The sequence below is a fragment of the Conger conger genome, chromosome 4 (assembly GCF_963514075.1).
Source record: "Conger conger chromosome 4, fConCon1.1, whole genome shotgun sequence".
Taxonomy (NCBI): domain Eukaryota; kingdom Metazoa; phylum Chordata; class Actinopteri; order Anguilliformes; family Congridae; genus Conger; species Conger conger.
In genome coordinates this window covers 69,723,674-69,743,975 of record NC_083763.1, presented here as the reverse complement: position 1 = coordinate 69,743,975, position 20,302 = coordinate 69,723,674, and the positions used below count along the sequence as shown (strand labels likewise).

The 20,302-nt window shown below is 41.3% G+C and overlaps 1 protein-coding gene across 1 annotated transcript; it reads right to left on the bottom strand.

Moving 5' to 3' along the window:
* Positions 1–2,068: 2,068 nt before the first annotated feature.
* LOC133127753 (desmoglein-2.1-like) lies at positions 2,069–18,974 on the bottom strand. Its single transcript, XM_061240892.1, has 15 exons — positions 18,790–18,974; positions 14,932–15,057; positions 13,720–13,875; positions 13,453–13,594; positions 13,019–13,188; positions 12,452–12,586; positions 12,150–12,335; positions 11,423–12,012; positions 9,807–9,949; positions 8,436–8,657; positions 7,747–7,989; positions 7,364–7,485; positions 6,674–7,003; positions 4,798–6,223; positions 2,069–2,263 (listed from the first exon to the last, which is right to left on the bottom strand). The coding sequence occupies exons 1-15, from the start codon at positions 18,841–18,843 to the stop codon at positions 2,211–2,213; spliced, it is 4,098 nt and encodes a 1,365-aa protein (XP_061096876.1). The 5' UTR covers positions 18,844–18,974; the 3' UTR covers positions 2,069–2,210.
* Between the last annotated feature and the right edge of the window lie 1,328 nt (positions 18,975–20,302).

Sequence of the window (20,302 nt, the reverse complement as noted above, 5' to 3'; positions counted from 1 at the left end):
TGTACAACAATTGCTAATAATCAATCAATTACCAGCTTTTATGTTTCGTGGTCTAAAATATATCGGGATGAGAATTCAAGCATGTAGATTCTTGTTGGAGGTGAAGTCTGGGAATATTTCTTTCAGACCCTGCGGCATGCACATGTGGGTGTGCAGTCGTAGCTTCTCAGGTTGATGACTGTGGGATCATTTTGGAATACACCAGAATCATGATGAATATGCAAATGTATTAATGCAGCAGCCCGAATGGTTGAGAGTTCCAAACATTGAAGTGTAATGTGGTGCAATGTGGTGCTCAAGGAATTAATCATGACGAGGTGGCACTGACTCATTTTCTGCTGGCACTAACTATTTCAGGCCATTACGGTGGCTACGAGTGTTTTTTTAATCTTGGTTAAATTCAAGGTTTTAAATTAGGCTTAAATTGCTTTCGCCATGGTATAATTAAATATATTCTCAGTTTTATTCTCAGACTTCCTGTGTTTCATTCTGTCTGTATAACTGGTGCTCACGTTAAATTCTAAAACCTACAGTTGAAATATTTTCATAGAAGAAAAATTGAAAAGTAGATGAAATCTTTATTTCGAAATAACTGCAAACATATGACATGTTACATGCTTTTTCGTAGTATAATAGCAGGTTTGAAAAGTTGGAAGCATAGTTGAAATGTTACTTTATAAAACAATTCTGCCGCCAAATATGCATTGACAGATCTGTATAAAAAAGATGATTACAGGGAATTTAATCAGTTTCCCCCCACAGAAAATAATACAGAATAGGTATTACACAGTCTCACCCTTTCTCATTTAAATGCTATAATGTAATGAATATGTATATTGACATAAATTGACAATGCAATTGATTTCTCTTTGCAATTCAATGCAAATCCAATTCATTTTCTTAACCTTTGAGAATATGCAATGTACATTTTTGCCTTTTCCCTGTCCAGTATTATGACATCGTAATCAACAAAAAGCAAGAACTACTTATTTTCTCACAGTACTGATGAAGCTCTTGAAACTCAAAGTTCTTGGCTAGGTATTGTGTTCATGCAAAGTTGTGAAAAACTTTAAACGGCCAATAACTTTTAATTTTGTTCTTTTGCCATTATATTGGCAACCATGTTAAAATAAAATGTCTTTTATCTTGCATTCTAAATGTATTGTGATACAACTCTGAGAGGAAGCTACAAATTTGACATAATGATAACGGTATTTAAAATTGAATTGTTTTTCAGGTTTTAACATGCCTCCTGCTGCATCATGACTTGTCACAACTTAAACAACCTGTTTAGTCTTTATCAGATTAAATCCTTTAATCATTCTGACACTTTTCTTAAGCAGACTAACTATGACTAACAAAACAAACAAACAAACAAAAAAACAAAAAAACACAATAATACTTTCTACCTTAACATTTTGAGCTAAATTAAAAAATTCAAACAATAAAAATAGCAAACACAAAAAAACGCAATAATTCTTTCTGCCTTAACATTTTGAGCTAAATTCAAACATTCAAACAACAAAAATTGCATTGCAAGAGATATAAGCGGAAAAGACAAAGGAGAACTTAATATAACAGCAATGAGTGATGTGGATGTCAGTGTATTCCCCCCTCAGTGGTTTTCGTGATCCCTTTCCAAAGTATCCCTCTCCACTTCTAAAATATGTTGTGAGAGCCACAGGTGCCTTGTTATCAGAGGCATTAGCAGAATGCCTGACTGGAATCTTCCACCATACCACCCACCTTTCACACAATTAGCATAATTCCAGTCAGTCATTTCACCCTACAGTACAGTCCCTTGTGTTCACTTCACCCCCCCCCCCACCTCCACTAAAATGAACTTCTCCTCCCTGTTGCCCACCTGCTTTTCCCAATTTTGCTAGGAGCCACCCAAGCCTCACTTCCATTCCAATAATTGACCAGAACTTATCCTTTTACTGTAAGTTCTGTGATCCAAGGATATCAGTTTTCCCGCCCATGGGTACCTCTATGGTAGGAGCAGACTTTTTTTCAGCATTTAGTTTTCTTTGCTCAGTGATCATGCTAGGTCATCCCTTCAAACTCATTGCTGTTTGCACTTTGCCTTGGGACTTTTGAGACTCTTTTGACGCTTAGCTTTGCCTCCAAAAGCTTTACTTAAATCTCCCAATGGTTGACCACCAGATGCCCGCCTCTCCACAGCCTCTTGGACCTTTGTCTCTAGTGTTTCACCAGCTGTCGGAGTCTCCTGGGTTTGCGCTGGAGGGTCTTCCTGTACTACCTGGAAAGAACCAACATCACTTTCTACATGTTTAACATTCTGGGAACCGGGATCTGGAGTCCCTTCTAAGGTGTTCCCAGCACTGAATGGACTTTCCTCTGACTCTCCATGCTGTGCACTTGCTTCAACTGTTAAGCCTGTTACAGGCTTTGCATGGTGAAGCTCAGCTTCTGTCTTGACTACATCAATATTCTGCGAGCCAGACCCCAAAATATCTTCTTTGAGTATTTGCTCAGCAACGGCTTGACTTTGCTCATTCAGTCCACTGCCGAGTTCTTCTATTACATTTTTTTGCATTAATGCAAATACCTCCTCTTTCGTTTCATGAGAAGACGTGACTGCTGTCTGTAACACAGCCTCATTGCTTGAGCCAGACATTTCTCCATCTATCAATGCATCAATCAAACTTAACTGATTCGATGCTTCCACCTGGGTCTCTCCTGGATCATCTCTGGTCTCCTTGGGTATCTCCTCTTTATCCTGTGACTCAGATAACTCACTGTCCTCTAATGCCACTTCTTTCAGCTCACCCTCACAAGTGTTCTCCACTATTATCTCTGTGTCTGCAGTATCTACTCTCTCACTGTTCAATGACTCAGTCCTTGCTTCATCCTCCTCTTCTTGGTCAGGAATAACCTCAGTCTCTATGAGCTCATTGTTTTTTAATTCAGTCAAATCTCCCTCCTCCAATGTGTGCTCCCCCATAGCTGTCTCTACCTCCACCCCACCCTTATTCAGGGATCCAGACGATTCTCCTGCCTCGGACATCACTTCATCTAGCCCTGAGGTATCCACCTCCTGAACAGGGACAGAACTACTTTCCACAACATCCTCATTCAGAGGTTCAGGAACCTCAATCTCCTCTGAATTTCCTTTGGTTAATTCAGATGGGTCATCTTCCTCAATGCAATGAGACACAACCACCTCCTCTGCTATCTCCTCACCCAGAGATCCAGATAAGTCCTCTTCTACCATTCTTTCAACTACCTCTGACATACCCTCTTCCTGAACTTCCTGGACAGAACTAACTTCCACTTCCTCATTCAGAGATCCAGAAATGTCTCTGTCCCCTAATCCAGGTATGTCTTCCTCCTCAGCGGATTGAGACTGAACCACACCCTCTGCTATCTCCTCATCCGACCCAAATGTGTCTTCCTCAGTCCCTTGTGATGTATCCTCCTCCTGGTTCTGGGTAGAACCAGTTTCCATTTCCACAACATCCTCCCTCTCCACTGTCTTTCCTGGAGTTAATTCAGGGGTGCTTTCTTCTTCAGCTGTGTGAGTCTGAACCACCTCGTCTGCTATCTCATCATCAGATGTACATGGTTCTTTTTCTAATGCTTCCTCAGCTACAGCTGATGTATCATCCTTCTGAACATGGTCAGAACTTATATCCCTTTCCATACTTTCCTCAGTCAGAGATTCAACATTTTCTAACTCTTCTAACCCAGTCAATTCTTCTAATTCCCTTTCAGTTACAACTGATGTGTCCTCCTCCTGAGCCTGGATAGAACTAGCTTCCATTTCCACAACTTCCTCATTCAGTGAGTTAGAGACGCTTATGTCTTCTAACCCGCTTTCCATCGGTTCAGGTATGTTTTCCTCAATTGGCTCATTTGCTATCTCCTGATCTGGTGACCCAGATGATTCTTCCAAAGTTTCCTCAACTGCCTCTGATGTATCATCCTCCTGAACTTGGGTAGAGCACATTTTTGTTTCCATAATTTCTTCATTAAGATATTCTTCTAACTTTCCCTCAGTTAATCCAGATGTGTCTTCATCCTCAGATGGTTGAGGAGACTCAACCGCCTTCTCTGCTATCTTCTTATCTGCAGACTCAGGTGAGTCATCATCTGTCATTTCCTCAACTACCTCTGATACATCCTCCTGATCCTGAGTAGAACTAATAATTTCCTCATTTAGAGATTCCTGTAAGTTTCCTTCAGGCAATTCTGATGTGTCTTCATCCTCAGATGGTTGAGGAGACTCAACCCCCTTCTCTGCTATTGTCTCATCTGCAGACTCAAGCGAGTCATCTTCTAGCATTTGTTCAACTACCTCTGATACATCCTCCTGAACCTGAGTAGAACTCATTTCGGTTTCCATAATTTCCTCATTAATAGATTCCTCTAACTTTCCTTCAGTTAATCCAGATATGTCTTCATCCTCAGATGGTTGAGGAGACTCAACCACCTTCTCTGCTATCGTCTTATCTGCAGACTCAGGTGAGTCATCATCTATCATTTCCTCAACCACCTCTGATACATCCTCCTGATCCTGAGTAGAACTAATAATTTCCTCATTTAGAGATTCCTGTAAATTTCCTTCAGGTAATCCAGATATGTCTTCTTCCTCAGCTGGTTGAGGAGACTCAACCACCTTCGCTGCTATCGCCTCATTCAGAGACCCAGGCATTCCTTCCTCAGTTTCCCCAGTTATCTCTGCTATATCCTCCTGGGCCTGGACAGAGCTAGCTTCATTTTCCAATATTTCCTCATTGGCAGACTGATAAACTTCTATTTCCTCTAACTTACCTTGACTCAGTACAGTGGTGTCTTCTTCCTGATCTTGATTCTGGAATGTTTCATCCTCCTCAAAAACTGTTTCCATCATCTCCTCTTCCAAAGATCCAGACAATTCTTCTGGAGTAAATTGATGTAACATTGAACTCTCCTGAGCTAGCTCCTCCAGCTCATTGTCCTCCAACAACTGGTTTGAAGCAACATGGCTTTCCATGAACACTTCATCTACTTTTTCACTATCATCCTCTAATAGTTGATCACTAATAAGTGCATCCTGTCTCAGATTCAGATTCTGCAATGAATTTAATCTTTCTGCAGCTGTCATAGAAACACCCCCCTCCTGTCCACTGCTCCTATGTCTCTGGGAAAGAGATATTTGTTGTCCATGTGGATCCGACAACATGTCATTCTCACCGCTCTTCAAGGTACCCTCCTGCACTCTAGACATGCCACTTTGTACAACAGGATCTGGCTGTACTGTGGCATCAGGGGCTAACCTCATTGTGCCTTGCCCACTTCTCACCTGCCTCTCATAAACAAGTACATTCTCCGGGTTAGTCATCTGCACAGGCTCTGGAGGTAACCCAGCTGGACTTGTCACTAATATCCGTTTAGGGCTAACTGGACTCCCCAGAACCTGGCCTGCAGACCCCTCTCTCTCCACTAGCAGGATCTTCTGAGGCCCAGGAACAGCGGCTCTCTGTAGGGTACCTTGTTGGATCCATGACTGCCCCCCCTGTAGCACTTGCCCTGCACCTACCTGACCCTCCACTAGCACCAGCCCTTGGTTGAGCCCGCCTACCCCCTGTTGCAACACCTGACCTGAACCCACTTGTCTCTCCACCAGCACCACATTCTCGGCCCTGTTCAAGGTGCCCTGCTGCACCCCGATCACCCCACCGTGCACAGCGGCACCCCCGATCATCGGAGCGTCGCTCAGCACGTACTGCACGCGAGGCTCCATCACGTACTGCACCGGCTGCAGAACCGGAGCCGCTGCGTAGTACATGGGCTGCTGAATGAGATACGTTTGACTCGGAACCATTACATTCTCATAGGTTTTCTTTCTGGGGAGGGTAGAGTAATGACTTGTCCTGGCAGCATGCGGGGCGGGGCTAGATGGGACCGAACATGAGAAACTCTGGGTCTTCGGTGGGACCACTCTTTCGCCTCTGGTACTGGCGTAGGCTTCCGATCTGCACTCGGCTCTGGGCTGTGGTGAAAAACGGAATGAACTTTCAATTTCGGTTTGTGGCGGCCGGCAGATATTAGCCAGGGTTTTAAATTTTGGGTCCAGATCATTGAGGAACTCCAGGTCATTGTCCATGTCAAGGAGGCTACAGCAGCCCACCGACCCGGCCGGCGACCCGCTTCCTTCCTCCTTAAAAGCCAGCAAACTGTCTTTCAGGTGACAGGCTTCAGTGATACAGCTTGCTTTCTGAAACCAAGAAGCACAATGGATTATTAGTGCTTTTAAAAACATGTTCATTTTATTAAAATAACCACCATGTGTTTTGCCTTGATTAAACATTCTGTGTTATTGTTTGGTGAAGCAGCACTTAAAAGCATGTCATTTTCATTCATCCTTCGTTTGGGTTCTTTCTGAATGAGTAATAAATAGCTATTTTAATGATTGTAATGCATCTACAGTAGCTATATTTAGCATCGTATGTGTACAAATGCCTCAAAGCACTTGACACTGCGATGAGGAGTTCACTTGGTTCAGCAATGGCACAGTAAATGCTCTTACATTCTAAAGCTCCTGCTGATGCCATTCAACCTTTTGCCCAATATAATTATTGAGAAGGGCAGCAGTGAATTTTAGGGAATCCAGGCCCTTGAAAGCTTCTAATCCTCTAGTGGCAATGCAAACGCTCCAGTTGCTCACCTGTGAGTAATAGTCCTCCAAGAATTCCTCAGGGAGGGACATCGGACCGTACGGGCCTACATTTTCTTCGGCAAAACCGGAGTGCAAGCGAGCGCTCTCGTAATCCTCCCTCTGTGCGGCTTCCATCACCTCTATCTGCTGGCTGGTGCTAGCCTGTCTCTTCAGACTGGCAGTGCCAAAGTCCAGACCCTCCGTCAGGTCCAGTCCGAACCCCATGCCTTCCATTAGGGTTGCTTGGGTTCTGGCGGCAGAGGTTTTGGAGAGCGTTTGCGCTACTATTGGCGCCTCTTGGTTCGATATCGGAAAAGGTGCACTGAGAAGAGGGACCTCCTGCAGAGAAGAAATAATTCAATGCAAATTTAAAAAACTTTTAAAATGAGATGGTTTATTTAGCCCTTTCCAGTTTGATTTACTGTATGTGAACCCATTTAAGAAAAATAAGCAGTTTTAAGAATGTAAAGAAAGGATTTAAGTGCTGAAATCAGTGCAGTCCATTACAAAATGCATCACAGCACACTGCTTCCCTGCTGAAAAAAACAGCTGAAGGTTTTGAAACAGCTGGAAGCTGGTTGACCAATTAGACCATCTCCATGCTCAACATGACTTGACTAGCTCAAGCTATGTTTTAAGAAGCTGGTAGCTGGTATTTCAAGCTGGTTATAGTTTGATTCTACATCAGGGTTTCCTTACCTTATCCTCCCCTTTTCCTTCTGTGTGGTATGGAATCAAATATTCCTTCGCATCCATAGGCAGATCAGCGAAGCCGCCTGGGATCATACCAGAACCAGCTTTCATCAGCACGAGAGGGACCGCTGTTGGTACAGAGAAGGAATGGGGGAATTAAACACCTTAAAAATCACATTTTCTTATAATTCAGGATCCACCTAATTCTTGAGGGGTTTTTTTTAGCCAGGGTCCACTGTAAAATGCACTGTGACAAATGTGCTGTACAAATACATTTGATTTAAGAGCTGTAGTTAGGAAGCCCTCAATTTGTCTTTGTTCTGAAACACCTAGGCTTGCCATTCTATGTGCTGTTGTTATTTCTCCGGGCTGTAGCACTTGACTCTTACCCATCAGTGCCAGGAAGCCAAGGAGGAGTACAGCTACACCCAGCCCTGCAAGCTTTGGGGAGGCGGCTGTTTGTAGGAGTAGTGTTCGGGCACCACAGATTCCGCCCTCCAAGCAGGTGCATGCATCCAGCTGAAGAACTTGTTTTTCAGAGCAGGCCATACCTTGCTTATCCTTAATCTCAAGCGTGATTTCAAAAGTACCTGGCCACAAGGACTCCTGGGACGTCAACATTGCTGTTGTGTCTTCAAGCACACAAAAAAAAATAATTTCACACCTCAAAAGCAAACATTTATACATGCGTACAGCAATGCAGATCATGTCATCAACAGGCATTCGGCGTTAGCTATCTCTATATGCTGGGTTTGTGTTCTGAATGTTGTATAGACTTGTCTTATCACGCATATCTAAAGACTGTGAACTGTACCTTCATTCAATAATTAATGTACTTTTTCAGTGAGTTCTCTTTTTTGGGATGTAAATGTCCTTACATTAGTCCTGTTTAAGGTTTGTTTTCATGCATCCTAGTGCCAATGCATGCGTTGGTTACAGTGTGTTGTGTATGAAAGATTGAAGTGTATGAATGAGTGACTGAGAGGTACCTGAGTGCACGAATGAATGAACAAATAAATAAATATCCAGTGTAAACTTTTTTTAAAAGTGCATTTAAACATCCAAAGTTGCTCTTTACCATTTACATGTTCCACGATCCAGTCTCCCTTTGTTCCCTCGGGTATTATTACGAATTCAAATGGGGCGCCGTTATTATGGTCGTCCTCGTCGATGGCGGTAACGTTCACTGATTTCTGATCCGTACAGAGGGACTCGTACGTGCTGGTGAGGCGGGGACAGTGATCATTGGAGTCCTGTACATTCAGAGCAATGGTTCCTGTAGCAGTTTTGGGAGGTATATCTGGAAAGAAAAATGTATATTAAAATGTATATTAATTTATTAATTTATTACTCCTGGATATTTTTGCTAACAATTAGCAATCTTGCTCAAGAGTACAATAGTTCTGGGGGCCTAATCTTTTAAAATGGTCTTATTTTACATATAACATATTTTACCTTTAAATATTGCATGCGGAAAACCACGTAGTTATTTATAAAATCCCACTTTTGACGTGGATATGATCATATCTCAACGTAAAGTTTACACTAGTCATACAGTAGGCTCATTGCCTCTTGGCTACAGTACAGTATGTGAGGGTACTGGACATTCCACCCCAGAAGTGGCCTGTGCATGTACTTTAACAATAGCAGGTGCATAAGATGGTAAATGGCAGGCATTTATATAGCACCTTTATCCAAAGCGCTGTACAATTGATGCTTCTCCATTCACCCATTCATACACACACTCACACACCGACGGCGATTGGCTGCCATGCAAGGCCCCGACCAGCACGTCAGGAGCATTTGGGGGTTAGGTGTCTTGCTCAGGGAGACTTCGACACAGCCCGGGCGGGGGATTGAACCGGCAACCCTCCGACTGCCAGACGACTGCTCTTACTGCCTGAGCCATGTCGCCCCCAAGATGCAGATACTGTGCTTTAAACCAAGGTAAGGAACTTTTTTCGGTTATTTAAAAGAAGCATACAACTTGGAAAATTAAGTCTGTTAAATAAATTTGTTTAAATCCAAGACATTGCACATGTGGCCCCTGGTCGATCTTGGAATGAAACCTACAACCTTAGCAGCCACAGGCTACGCTGTCACCCAAAAGTCATGCATTTTGAGTCACAAGGAGATGAGTAATAACACTGCTTGCTGGTCTAGTTTTGCTAGATCTGCACAAAAATCTTCGTAAAATCTGCACAAAAAGACCTTGGCACTAGAGAGCAGTCAAAACCTAATTTGTTGTAGTTTCAATAAATCCCAGGCAAAAAAAAAATCATGCTGACCAATTTGAAAAAAAAAACAAACAAACAGAAACAGACAGAATTACAAACATTTACCTTAAAATGCATTCTTTCATTCTTAATTTTAATGAAAATCTAATGACTTGATACATTTTTTTCAAATCCTTTTAATTGATTATTTGATACAAATTTATGGAACTTGCCTTGTGTCAAACAGAGAATTTTTGCATAGTATACTCCATCAATCAGATGCTCAGACTCCCGATCTGGCCTTTTGATGAGTTTTATCTCTGCAGTCTTTTCGTCGATTGATAACCAGTTGTCAGGGTCGTATCCTTTTGCATACCTATCATAGAAATAACAGGCGTGATCATGTTGGTTGTGCACATATACACACACATATACATGCATACGCAGAGACATACGGACACCAAAAAAAGGTCTATACAAACAATGCACGTGACCTGTCATTTGGGGAAAATGTCATTATTCAAATTAATCACTTTCAATTCATTTAATTTTTATTATAACTTATTTAAGATTCTTTAAATTAAAGCTGCGTGGAATCTTGAAATAACAATTTACAACCTGAACTTGTGCAAGAAAGATTGAATGTTTGGTATGTAAAAATATGATTCCCTCAACTAGGACATGTGCAAACTAAACACGTTGAGGCAAACACATTTCTTGGCAGATTAAAAAAAGCTAAACGCCATAGCTCCAAACTATTGGTGATTTATTTTGGAAGAGTGCTTTAACCCACACGTTCTAATAAAATAAAACCTACCCCATAAGTAAGCAATTACTCAATCTAAGAGTCGGCAAAGTAGACGAGCACAAAGCAGTAAGAAATATGTGATAATGAGATCAAGCAAATAGACTTTGTACCTCTACTGAATTAATTTTTCCAGCTGCGTTTTTCAAATTATAATACTTTTGTTTCCGTGTTACAGCTAATTATCTCTCAGTGGCAAAGTGTCACATAAAATTAATATTTTGTCGACCTACATCACTGGATATTTACATGATTAAATGTAAATTTTGTATGAAACAAGACAGCCAACATTTTAAAGTACACTACCACAATTTAGCTGACATGTTTATCCAAACCGACTTACAGTTGATTAACCAAAGCAGGCGCCAAATCCCCCAGGAGCAATGTCGGGTTAAGGGTCTTGCTCAAGGGCACAACTCTGGGGCTTGAACCACCAATTTTACTGGTCCCAGTCTAGCACCTTTGCACACTGCTCAGTACCGCTGGTTGTAGCACCCAGAACATCTCCCCTACACATGTGCATCATTACCTTTGAACGGAACACCCTGAAGGTAGCTACAGCATTATTAGGAGTAATGATGATTATGAATAATGATGATTATGGAACAAGGAGTCTGCCTTCTGGGTGTAATGAAAATGGTGAACCCCGTCACTAAAAATAGTCCAACTTTCTTGGTACTGAATTTTTATTTAATGAATGGTTTTTATTTGTGAATATTAGTCAATATTCCTACATTTATTTCACTGATGAGTATCGCCTTTTCTGTTGCTAGAATTGGGCCCTGGGCCCTCAATAAAATTGTTTCTTTTAACACAAAAGTTATAGTTAAGCTATATAGTTCTACACAAATTCGGATTAATACAATGTAATGTACTGTCATTTTATGTGTCTTAATGCAATGTAGAATTTTTGGCTTTTTATAATTTCATTAATTTATCACATAATGCAGAATAGGACATTCTCACAGTTGAAAATATTTATGACTTGTTGGGTAATTAGATTGACAACCTGTGCTAGTTAGCTATATTTCCTTCTCCACCGACCTGACATTTTCAGCGAGCTCTCCTGTATCTCCATCCAGCGCTGGGAAGGATGCGATCACACTGGGGATTTCGAGCTCCTCCGGGTCTTCAGAGACAGGAACCGGCTTCACCGTGGGGCTGAACGTCGGGCCGTCGGGCAGGTCGTTCACCTTGATTTTAATGGGGTAGCTTTTGGGCTTTTTCTTTTTGGGTTTTTTCTTGCCTTTGCCGGGTCCGACTCCGGGGCCAACTCCGGGGCCTACTCCGGGGCCAACTCCAGGGCCAACTCCGGGAGCAACTCCAGCACCGACTCCAGCACCTGCCCCTGCACCGGGCCCCCCTCCTGCCCCTCCTGCCCCTCCTGCCCCTCCTGCCCCCGCCCCTGCCCCAGCCCCTGCCCCTGCCCCAGCCCCAGCCCCAGCCCCTGCCCCTGCCCCGGCTCCGGCTCCTGCACCACCTTCAAGATCAAGGTCAACATCTGCATCGATATCAGTGTCCAGGTCCAGGTCCAGGTCCAGGCCAGCTCCAGGGGCCGTCCCACTGGCGAGTGGGGCCACATTCTCCACGGACAAATCCAGATCCAGATTCTTCAACTTCTCATAATCTATTGGCTTCAGGGGGGACAACATGAACGGAGCAATGGAGTCAAAAAAATATGGGAAGTCATGGTATGTTAAAGACCAAGCACTTTACACCTCCCCCCAACATTACACCTCCTCAAACAGAAGGACAACTTTAAACTATTTACCTTCACCAGCTTTAGGATGCCTTCGTTAGTCTCAGGGTCTGTCTCGATAGTGAAAAGGCCGTCTTCGTTGCCCTTCAGGATCTTAAAGTTTGCCAGCCAGTTGTCGGTTTTTGCTATGTCATCATCCAGAGCTTTAATTCTCATCACCTCCACATCGGCAACGTTCTCATCGATGCTGGCGGAATACTGGCGCAATTCAAGAAAAACAAAATGGGATCAAACACCACAAATGTGTGCAAATATAATGCTATGTAGTGCTGAAAATTGATAAGTGAGGCAGTCGAGAGACATGCATTCCTTACCATTTCTTTCTCTAACCTTGGAGGGTTGTCGTTGATGTCTAAGACCTTAATTTCAACTGTGCCCGTGGCAACGTTTCCACTTGCCGCACCATCCAAATCCGTGGCTGTTATTATCAAAGTGTAGAAGTCAACGACCTGTTGAGATGGAAACAACAGTGGCACATGGAGCTACATGTGTGCATGTAGCAGGCGACATGTATTGTTCACGTTGCTGTGCATGTGCACAGCAAAATAATACACACAAGAAACTTTGCTTTTTTTGTTTTGTTTTTTTGCAATTTCTTATGTTACTTCAATTGTGTCATTTACAAAACCTATGGCCTGGATCCAATGAAAATTACTTATTATTTAATGAATTAACAGCAACGAATAAAAATTATTAACACGTGTTCAATTATAAGTTTAGTCAATCAGTGTGTGCATGTGTGAGAGTATGTGTAGGGTGCATGTTATAAATGGTTTGTGGCTGGACAGTATGCACTGATTGTAAGTCATATTTTGCCATATACTGTAAAAGGGATATTTTTTTGGACTGCATCAAAGTCAGATCACAATGTACTGACATACTTCTCGGTCAAGTGTCTGTTCTTTGACAAATATCTTCCCGGAATTTTTCGCAATGTAGAATTTCATCCCGTCCTCTTCAGGATCCTGTTTAACGATGGCGTACGCAATTTTCGCATTGATCGTTCCCTCTTCATCGCCATCTACTGCAAATACTTCCGTGACAAAGGTATCTTGAATGTTAGGGAGACATGAAATAAATATGTGAATAGGAACGTCTTATATTTATACATATGCAATTACTCTTCAGTTTTTAAAAAAACGAATCATGCAAACAAAAATGTAAACTAAAATGATTCTTATTTTTAATTACATAGTTTTATCATATAGCCTAAATAGCCTACTAACCAATACTTTGACAAACAGACTTTTACATTTCTATTCTAAGAAAGAACGTTTAAGACTATGCAATTCAAAAAAAGGTTTTAAAAACTTGCCTGTAGTACTCGATTCATTCACACTTCCAGTAAATGTCCTATCAAATATTGGAGGGTTATCATTTTGATCAATAACTCGAATGCGCAGGTCAATGTCTGTCTCCGCTAACGAGCCATTCTTATGTCTGGCTATACCTGTCAACTAAAAAGGGAAATTAACATTTTAATCGTGAATGCAATGTTTAAAGATGACAACATTATTGAGAGTTTTATTATATTGCAGTTTTAATACAACAATTATTGTAAATAATTTTAATTTACACTTACAAGGTACATTGCACACTTTTCCCTATCCAAAATGTCAGTTACTCTAACGTTTCCAGTTGTGGAATTGACAACGAACAAGTTATATGGTGGTGAGTCAGCTCCTGCTCCGGTCAAAGAATAAACCACAGAGTCCATGTCGTCTTTGTCAGATCGAATCTGAAAAACGTGTAAAGATGGTGTCAGTTTCAGACATGCATTAAGAAAGCCATAAATAAAATATATATATGTTGGCGAGTTACATATTTTCACACCATACATGGTTAACTGTAGGCAGTGAACGTTAAGAGAAAGGAACAACTATTGCTTCAAATGATAGTGGGATAGACGATCAGTTTTATCTTCCGCATCTACAGTATATCAGAAAGTTTCATTCCACCGAAGCTAGTAGCAATTAAGCCATTATGGCTTGTATCCAATCAACATGCTGTTAAAAAATTGCAAATAAATATAAGTTAAGTTTTTTTTCGTTTCAAACGCTGTTTAGTGAGCTCATGTTGGTGATTGTAGAACTAAAAAGTGGAATAAGGCTGAAAAGGTAATCTAAGTATAAATGCAGATGTAAGTCCATGCTGCTCACACTTTGGCCTGATCTGTTTTCATTTTAATTGTGTTAAGTAGCCTACTTACAACGTATTATACTTACGCTGTTCAACATGTAACAAGTTTACTTAATATCAGTTTGCATTTTCCAAGCTTTTGAAGACTACTCTAGACAGCAATGGGAAAATGTCCAGTTGCTTTTTTTTTGTTCAGGTACAGTTTGCCAAGTTAATGTTTTCATGCATTTTATTTTTTATCAGGAGTGAGCTAAATTATATATTGTGTTCCTCTATTCAATTTTATAATAAAAATAAATAAATAAAATCAAAATAAGGAAAGGCATACCTTTTTTTAAAAGCTTATGTGCACCATTAAAAATAAATATTTTTAAAGCCTACACATTCTTTCATGGTGAATTGCTCATGTTTTTCACTCATTTCAGTCCAGACATCCATATTTTGGAAAGATGCCAATGGCAGCCAAAGTATAAAGGTTACTGGCTGAAAGCCAAAAGCAGAAAATCAGGTCTGGGGTACAAGATGTTCCAGAAAGTCTTATTTCTGTTCTTGTAACTGCCCCTGCATAATCCCACAGTAAACAAAAAGATTAGCCTGTTCCGAAACCCGTTGCTAAGTAGAATCATTCATATCACAGAATTTGAATCACTCTTACTTTCGCGACAAATTCTTTTTTTGTGTAGTCCACGTTCTCGACCAACTTTGTCGGTGGAAGGATCCATTCTCTTTTTCTCCGTTGCGGTCTCACGCGTCTCCTGGCTTCGACTTCAGCTTCGAAAATCTTAACATTGGAAAAAAAAGAAGCATTTATGTTGCATGAGAACACATTCTACAAGAAGGCACTCATTACATTACATTACATTAATGCCATTTGGTAGACACTCTTATCCAGAGCGACATACAATAAAGAGAAAAGTGCATACCCATACCAGGGATAAGTGCGCTGAAAGACCCTAGAATCAATTTCACTCAACTGCATCATTACAATGAAGGACCATGGTGGCAATAGACCCAGTTACAAATTCAAGGGAGTACATTTATGCTGACATTTGGTACTGCTAAGTCCTGGTACTGGTAAATTCCAAGTCAGTGTTCTAGAACTCCATTTTAATTTAATTAACGATAGGGGCAATAGTATCAGCAATAGAATGTGCAGTTAAAAACATCCCCTATAAGTGACTTCACTCCTGAAAGGGTTAATATAGATTTTCTTCCTCACTGCTCAAGTTCATGCAGTGCATTCACGTTGTTCTCCTGTCTGCGTGATACAGAACACATGTGTCATGGGTACATATGTCCGCATGCAAATGATAAGCTAAGAAAGCACCAGTTTTACCAACGATTCAGTGCCACTGACTGCATATCCTGCTGCCCTATCCTAACATGTCTCTTCATGTCAGTCCCATTTTAAAGCCAGTCGCAGAAATCATGAATAAACTAAATCCCAAGTTAATTGTGTCAAGGCAAAGATCACACTGCTGTCCTTTCAAAACTCAAGCAGGGCACATTATAAGAACTCTCCCTCCCTAAACTAAACTACCCAGGAGTAAAATGAAGGAAGGTTGACTGGAGTAAAAAAGCCATGCTGGATACTCCGTATGACATCCCAGTATTCATCATTTTGTGAAACTGACTCATTCCTCTCACCATGGCCACCTTGGTCACGCTTCAGACAGGATATTTGGGTTTTCTGGAGCTGTGACATTTCTGATCAAAATCTTATTTTTCATCATGTAATGCAGTGGATGACAGTCTTGTTTTTTCCTCACTTCCTGTTCATTTGGGGGGGGGGGGGGGGTGTTTGGAAGGGGTTCAGGCCAGGTCATAATTTTCCTATTTTTATATATCCACCTGAGAATAAAAATATTTCACAATTTAATTCTTTTTTTTACCTCTTGGAGGAAAAAACATGTTAGAGTGAAATTATATAGATATATATAATTTCACTCTAACATGTTTTTTCATCCAAGAGGTAAAATAATTTAATTGTGAAATATATTATATATATACATATATCTTTTTTTTCCCAATGAAAATAAAATATTATATGTATATTAAATTGTGAAATATATTATATATATATATATATATTTCACACTTAATATATATATACAATTTTATTTTCATTGGATGTCCCCTGTAGTGTAGGTTTCTGCATAGTGAGGCTTGTGAGATAAGACCAGAGACTCCTCTTCCCTTAAGGGGACAAAAATGAATAGTGGTATCTCAGCCGGATAAATCATTTTTGTGACAGTGTCTCTACGCCCGATGAAACTCCAGCGGAAGTTGAATTGAGTTGAGCTGAAGCCTTTCTGTGTTCTGGCCTTTCACAGATGAACCAATGGGGGAATCTCAATGAGCACTTTTTTACTTTTCTTCATATCGCTCAGTTTCTATGTTTTTTCACAGAGCTGGTCACCAAGTGCCATATCCATTTCTAGTTTTCATGCCAACTGAATTAGGCCTTCATTAATGAATTAGGCCTTTTTTTGCCATTTGCCATGCCATTTTAGCTGCGTTCCGTGACCTGAAAATTAGAAGGTTCTATATGTGTTCTGTGTAGTTTTGATATATTAGGCTTCAAATATTCCAAAGGGAATGGGTTCCCAGCAGAAATTACTTTTAAACTTTGCATTTTTTTCATACTTATAAACAGTATTTTTGTATGAAACTTCAGACATTTATTTGGTGCCCTATTACCAACATATTTGTGACACTATCTCATTTTTGTCCAAAATTTCTGTTAAAACCTTATCATTCTCTGCTGATGATTTATTGATAAAGCGCATGAAGGACAACTAGTGAATGTTCCTATATGAAGCAATTTTACTGTGATCTAGCGAACCAGTGTTGGTGTATACAGCCAATGAGCTCATTTAGCCAGGGAAAGAAAACCCTGTCAGTGAAACAGTGAACAGTGAACGTTTTGTGCTGGGTCTGTAGCGCAGTGGTTAAGGTACATGACTGGGACACACAAGAGCGGTAGTTCGATCATATTTCAATTTGGCACAACACAATTACTGTAAGTGAACTGTGCATTGCACATGGTTTCTTTTGTATCCTTTAGAGTAAAATCCAAAGAAATGTGTGGTGATGATGGTGGTGGTTCTTGTTGAGAAAAACGGCCTCCACAGAAGAAAGCTAAACATTGTAGTTCACTCGGCCGTACCCCTGCGTATTCTGGTTTTTATTCCGACCACAGTTTCAATCCCAGAACTATAACTCTTGGTTTTACTTAATTGGACACATTTAATATTCCAGGGATTATGCAAACAGCAGAATTTCAGAATTAGCTAAGCATGTCAGGAAGAGCAGAAGGAGCTGAACCAATTTCAACTAATTTCAGAAAATGTGGACATTAGGCCACTGAAACTAACCACTTGGTGGATAATGAAGAATTGAAGGACAATGCAAATGATAACAAGCCAAACCTGCATTGTGCATACATTATGAAAGCATTGTGTTAAGAGGTTTCAGGAAAAACTAGGAAAGAACCTGCGTTCAACCACCTTAATTAGGCAAGAGATTCAGCTGCAGCAAAACCCGAATACACAGGGGGTCCCAGGACTGAGATTGAGAAACACTGGCTCACGGTCGTTGCAAGGATTCCAGGCAGGCAAGCGTGAAAGTACATGCCATAATTAAGCTTTGCCGCGGGCTTTCGTCTGTACTGCAGGGTCAATACTTCATGGAGCCACGCCCTTGCGGTTACACGTTTTTCTCTCACAAAGAAAACATTGCAAAAAAAACTGATTCAAATACCTCAATATTGAGTTACTGTGCTTGCAACATGTATGTGTGTGTGACTGTTCTGCTTCACCATGTACATACATGTTTAAGCAACAATAAAATCTTCCCCAGGCGACAGGTCATATGAGTTTGTATAGACACAAGTATTTTGGAACATTTTGCTTCTTTTGTTGGTGTGTTCTGTTCTCAATTTTAGATTGGCAAAGCAATGTTTTTCACACAGTCACACAGTGTGTGTTCAGTATGTGTGTGTGTGTGTGTGTGTGTGTTTGTGTGTATGTGCGTGCATTGGTTCTGCTTGCATAATGTATACAGAAACTACACGAATTAAAGTGTTATGCTTAAGCCAGTGTCATTATTACATTGGGGAAAAGACTACGCTTGCTTAAATGAAAATAAACGGGGGAGTCAAGTCATCAACACATTGCGGTGTATTGTCATTACCTTTAATTTGCAATTCAAATGCCATGAGTCATCAGAAGTGTGTGACTTGCACTGCTAACATGACATGCCAAATAAACGGTTCTTACTCATATCACAAGTAAACCCCTGAAAAGTGACACATACTTAACTATGTAACTTAAACGCACCGGGATTAGAAAAAAACAAACAAAAAAGAACAAACACATTTTTAACTGGGACTCTGTGTCTGTAGAATTACTGCAAAGCAAGGTCCAGAGCATCAGCCTCGTTCTTTTAACTGGAATGTACATAGCCTATGCAGGCCCGGCTGTCGGACCACACGTGAGCTGTGCGTACTCACCAGCAGCGTGAGAAGCAGGAAGAGGCCGATGGCGGCGAACGCTGGCCGAGCCATGGTCAGCAGGACGGCGGTGGAGTCCCTCCTCAGTCCCTCAGGTCTCCGTGCTCGCGATACAGGCCAGCGGGGAACGGAAAACAAACGTTAAAAGCAGCAGCCCTGTCGAGAAGCCCAGGCGTGCTGCTGGAGGAGGTGCCTCGTGTACCTTTTCTTTCGACAGAACACACCCACACCTGCAAGGCACGCATGGAGACCCCCGCCCCCCACTCCCTTCTTCTTTCTCTCTCTCTCTTTCTTTCTTACCCTCTCTGTCTTTAAGAATATTTATAATGTGCTTGACAGACACTGCACTGCCACACCTTTGGCAGGCTGAGAAAAGGAACATCCAGCAATCGGGGGAGGGTGGTTTCCAAATTCTGGGTGGGACAAAGGCCCTGAGCAATGTACCGGGATCTATTGGATAGACACCTGTCTGCCTATATTTCCTGACAAAAATGAAGATGTGAATATAAAACAGTCGAGAATGCATAACAGCTGAGGTCAGACATAATGCCAGTGTACAGTCATATTGTCATGACAAGGCAGATTATTGTGACAAGGCATATTAAAATAATAACAACAATTCAAACGATACCTTTAAATGATGATGAGGATCGGTGGGAAAAGTCCATCTCTGACAGCGTGTGACTCTGTGACATGATCCACTCTGAAGGTTATTTGATTATGTAAAACCACAGCCGAATGAACAACTGTATGTGGGTGTCTCATGCGATAATCTTCAGCTTCGATTTGCAACAGAAATGCAAATTCCTGGACAGGTTTAAAATGTTTTTGAGTAAGTTTGAGAGAGAGACGCTGGGTCATAGTGTATGTGGGGCCAGTAACGAGTACGGTATCATCCTGCCCACCCCCTCCCTCCCCTCCAACTCGTCCCAAAATTCCCAGTGACCTGACTGTGGTCCGTTAGGCCCAAGTTCATGCCAAGCTTCATAACTTTGTGAAAATGGCCTGAAAGCACATTCTAATTTGCTCCCCAGTTTTTTGACATTTATTTTCAGTTTCTCCAAAAACCCTGAAAAATTGAGTCACTGCTAACTCCGGTCTGGGCTATATCATTAGCTAAGTTAATTATTTGAATATTCTCTCATGGCTTTGTAAGCATATGCCTTTATATGGCCAGCCTGTAGCCTAGGGGTGCATGACTCGGACCCGGAAGGTTGGTGTAGCCTTGATAAGATCCGGCTGTTGGGCCTGTGAGCATTGGGGTCACTCGCGGGCAATAATACGCTCCTAATATTCTCCTAATCAAACGTTAATAAAATCGTCGTTTCTCAAGGCATTTTCAATCTGTAAATTGCATTTAAAAGCTAAGATTGTCCCAGAGTCGATGGTTACACTATAAAGCAAGCCAGTCCTTGCATTGGAACAGGGGTGGGGTTTACCATAAATCCACCAATCCAAAGCAAAGCTGCATCAATGTATAACTTGGATGGACAAGATTGTAGAGCCAATCGGA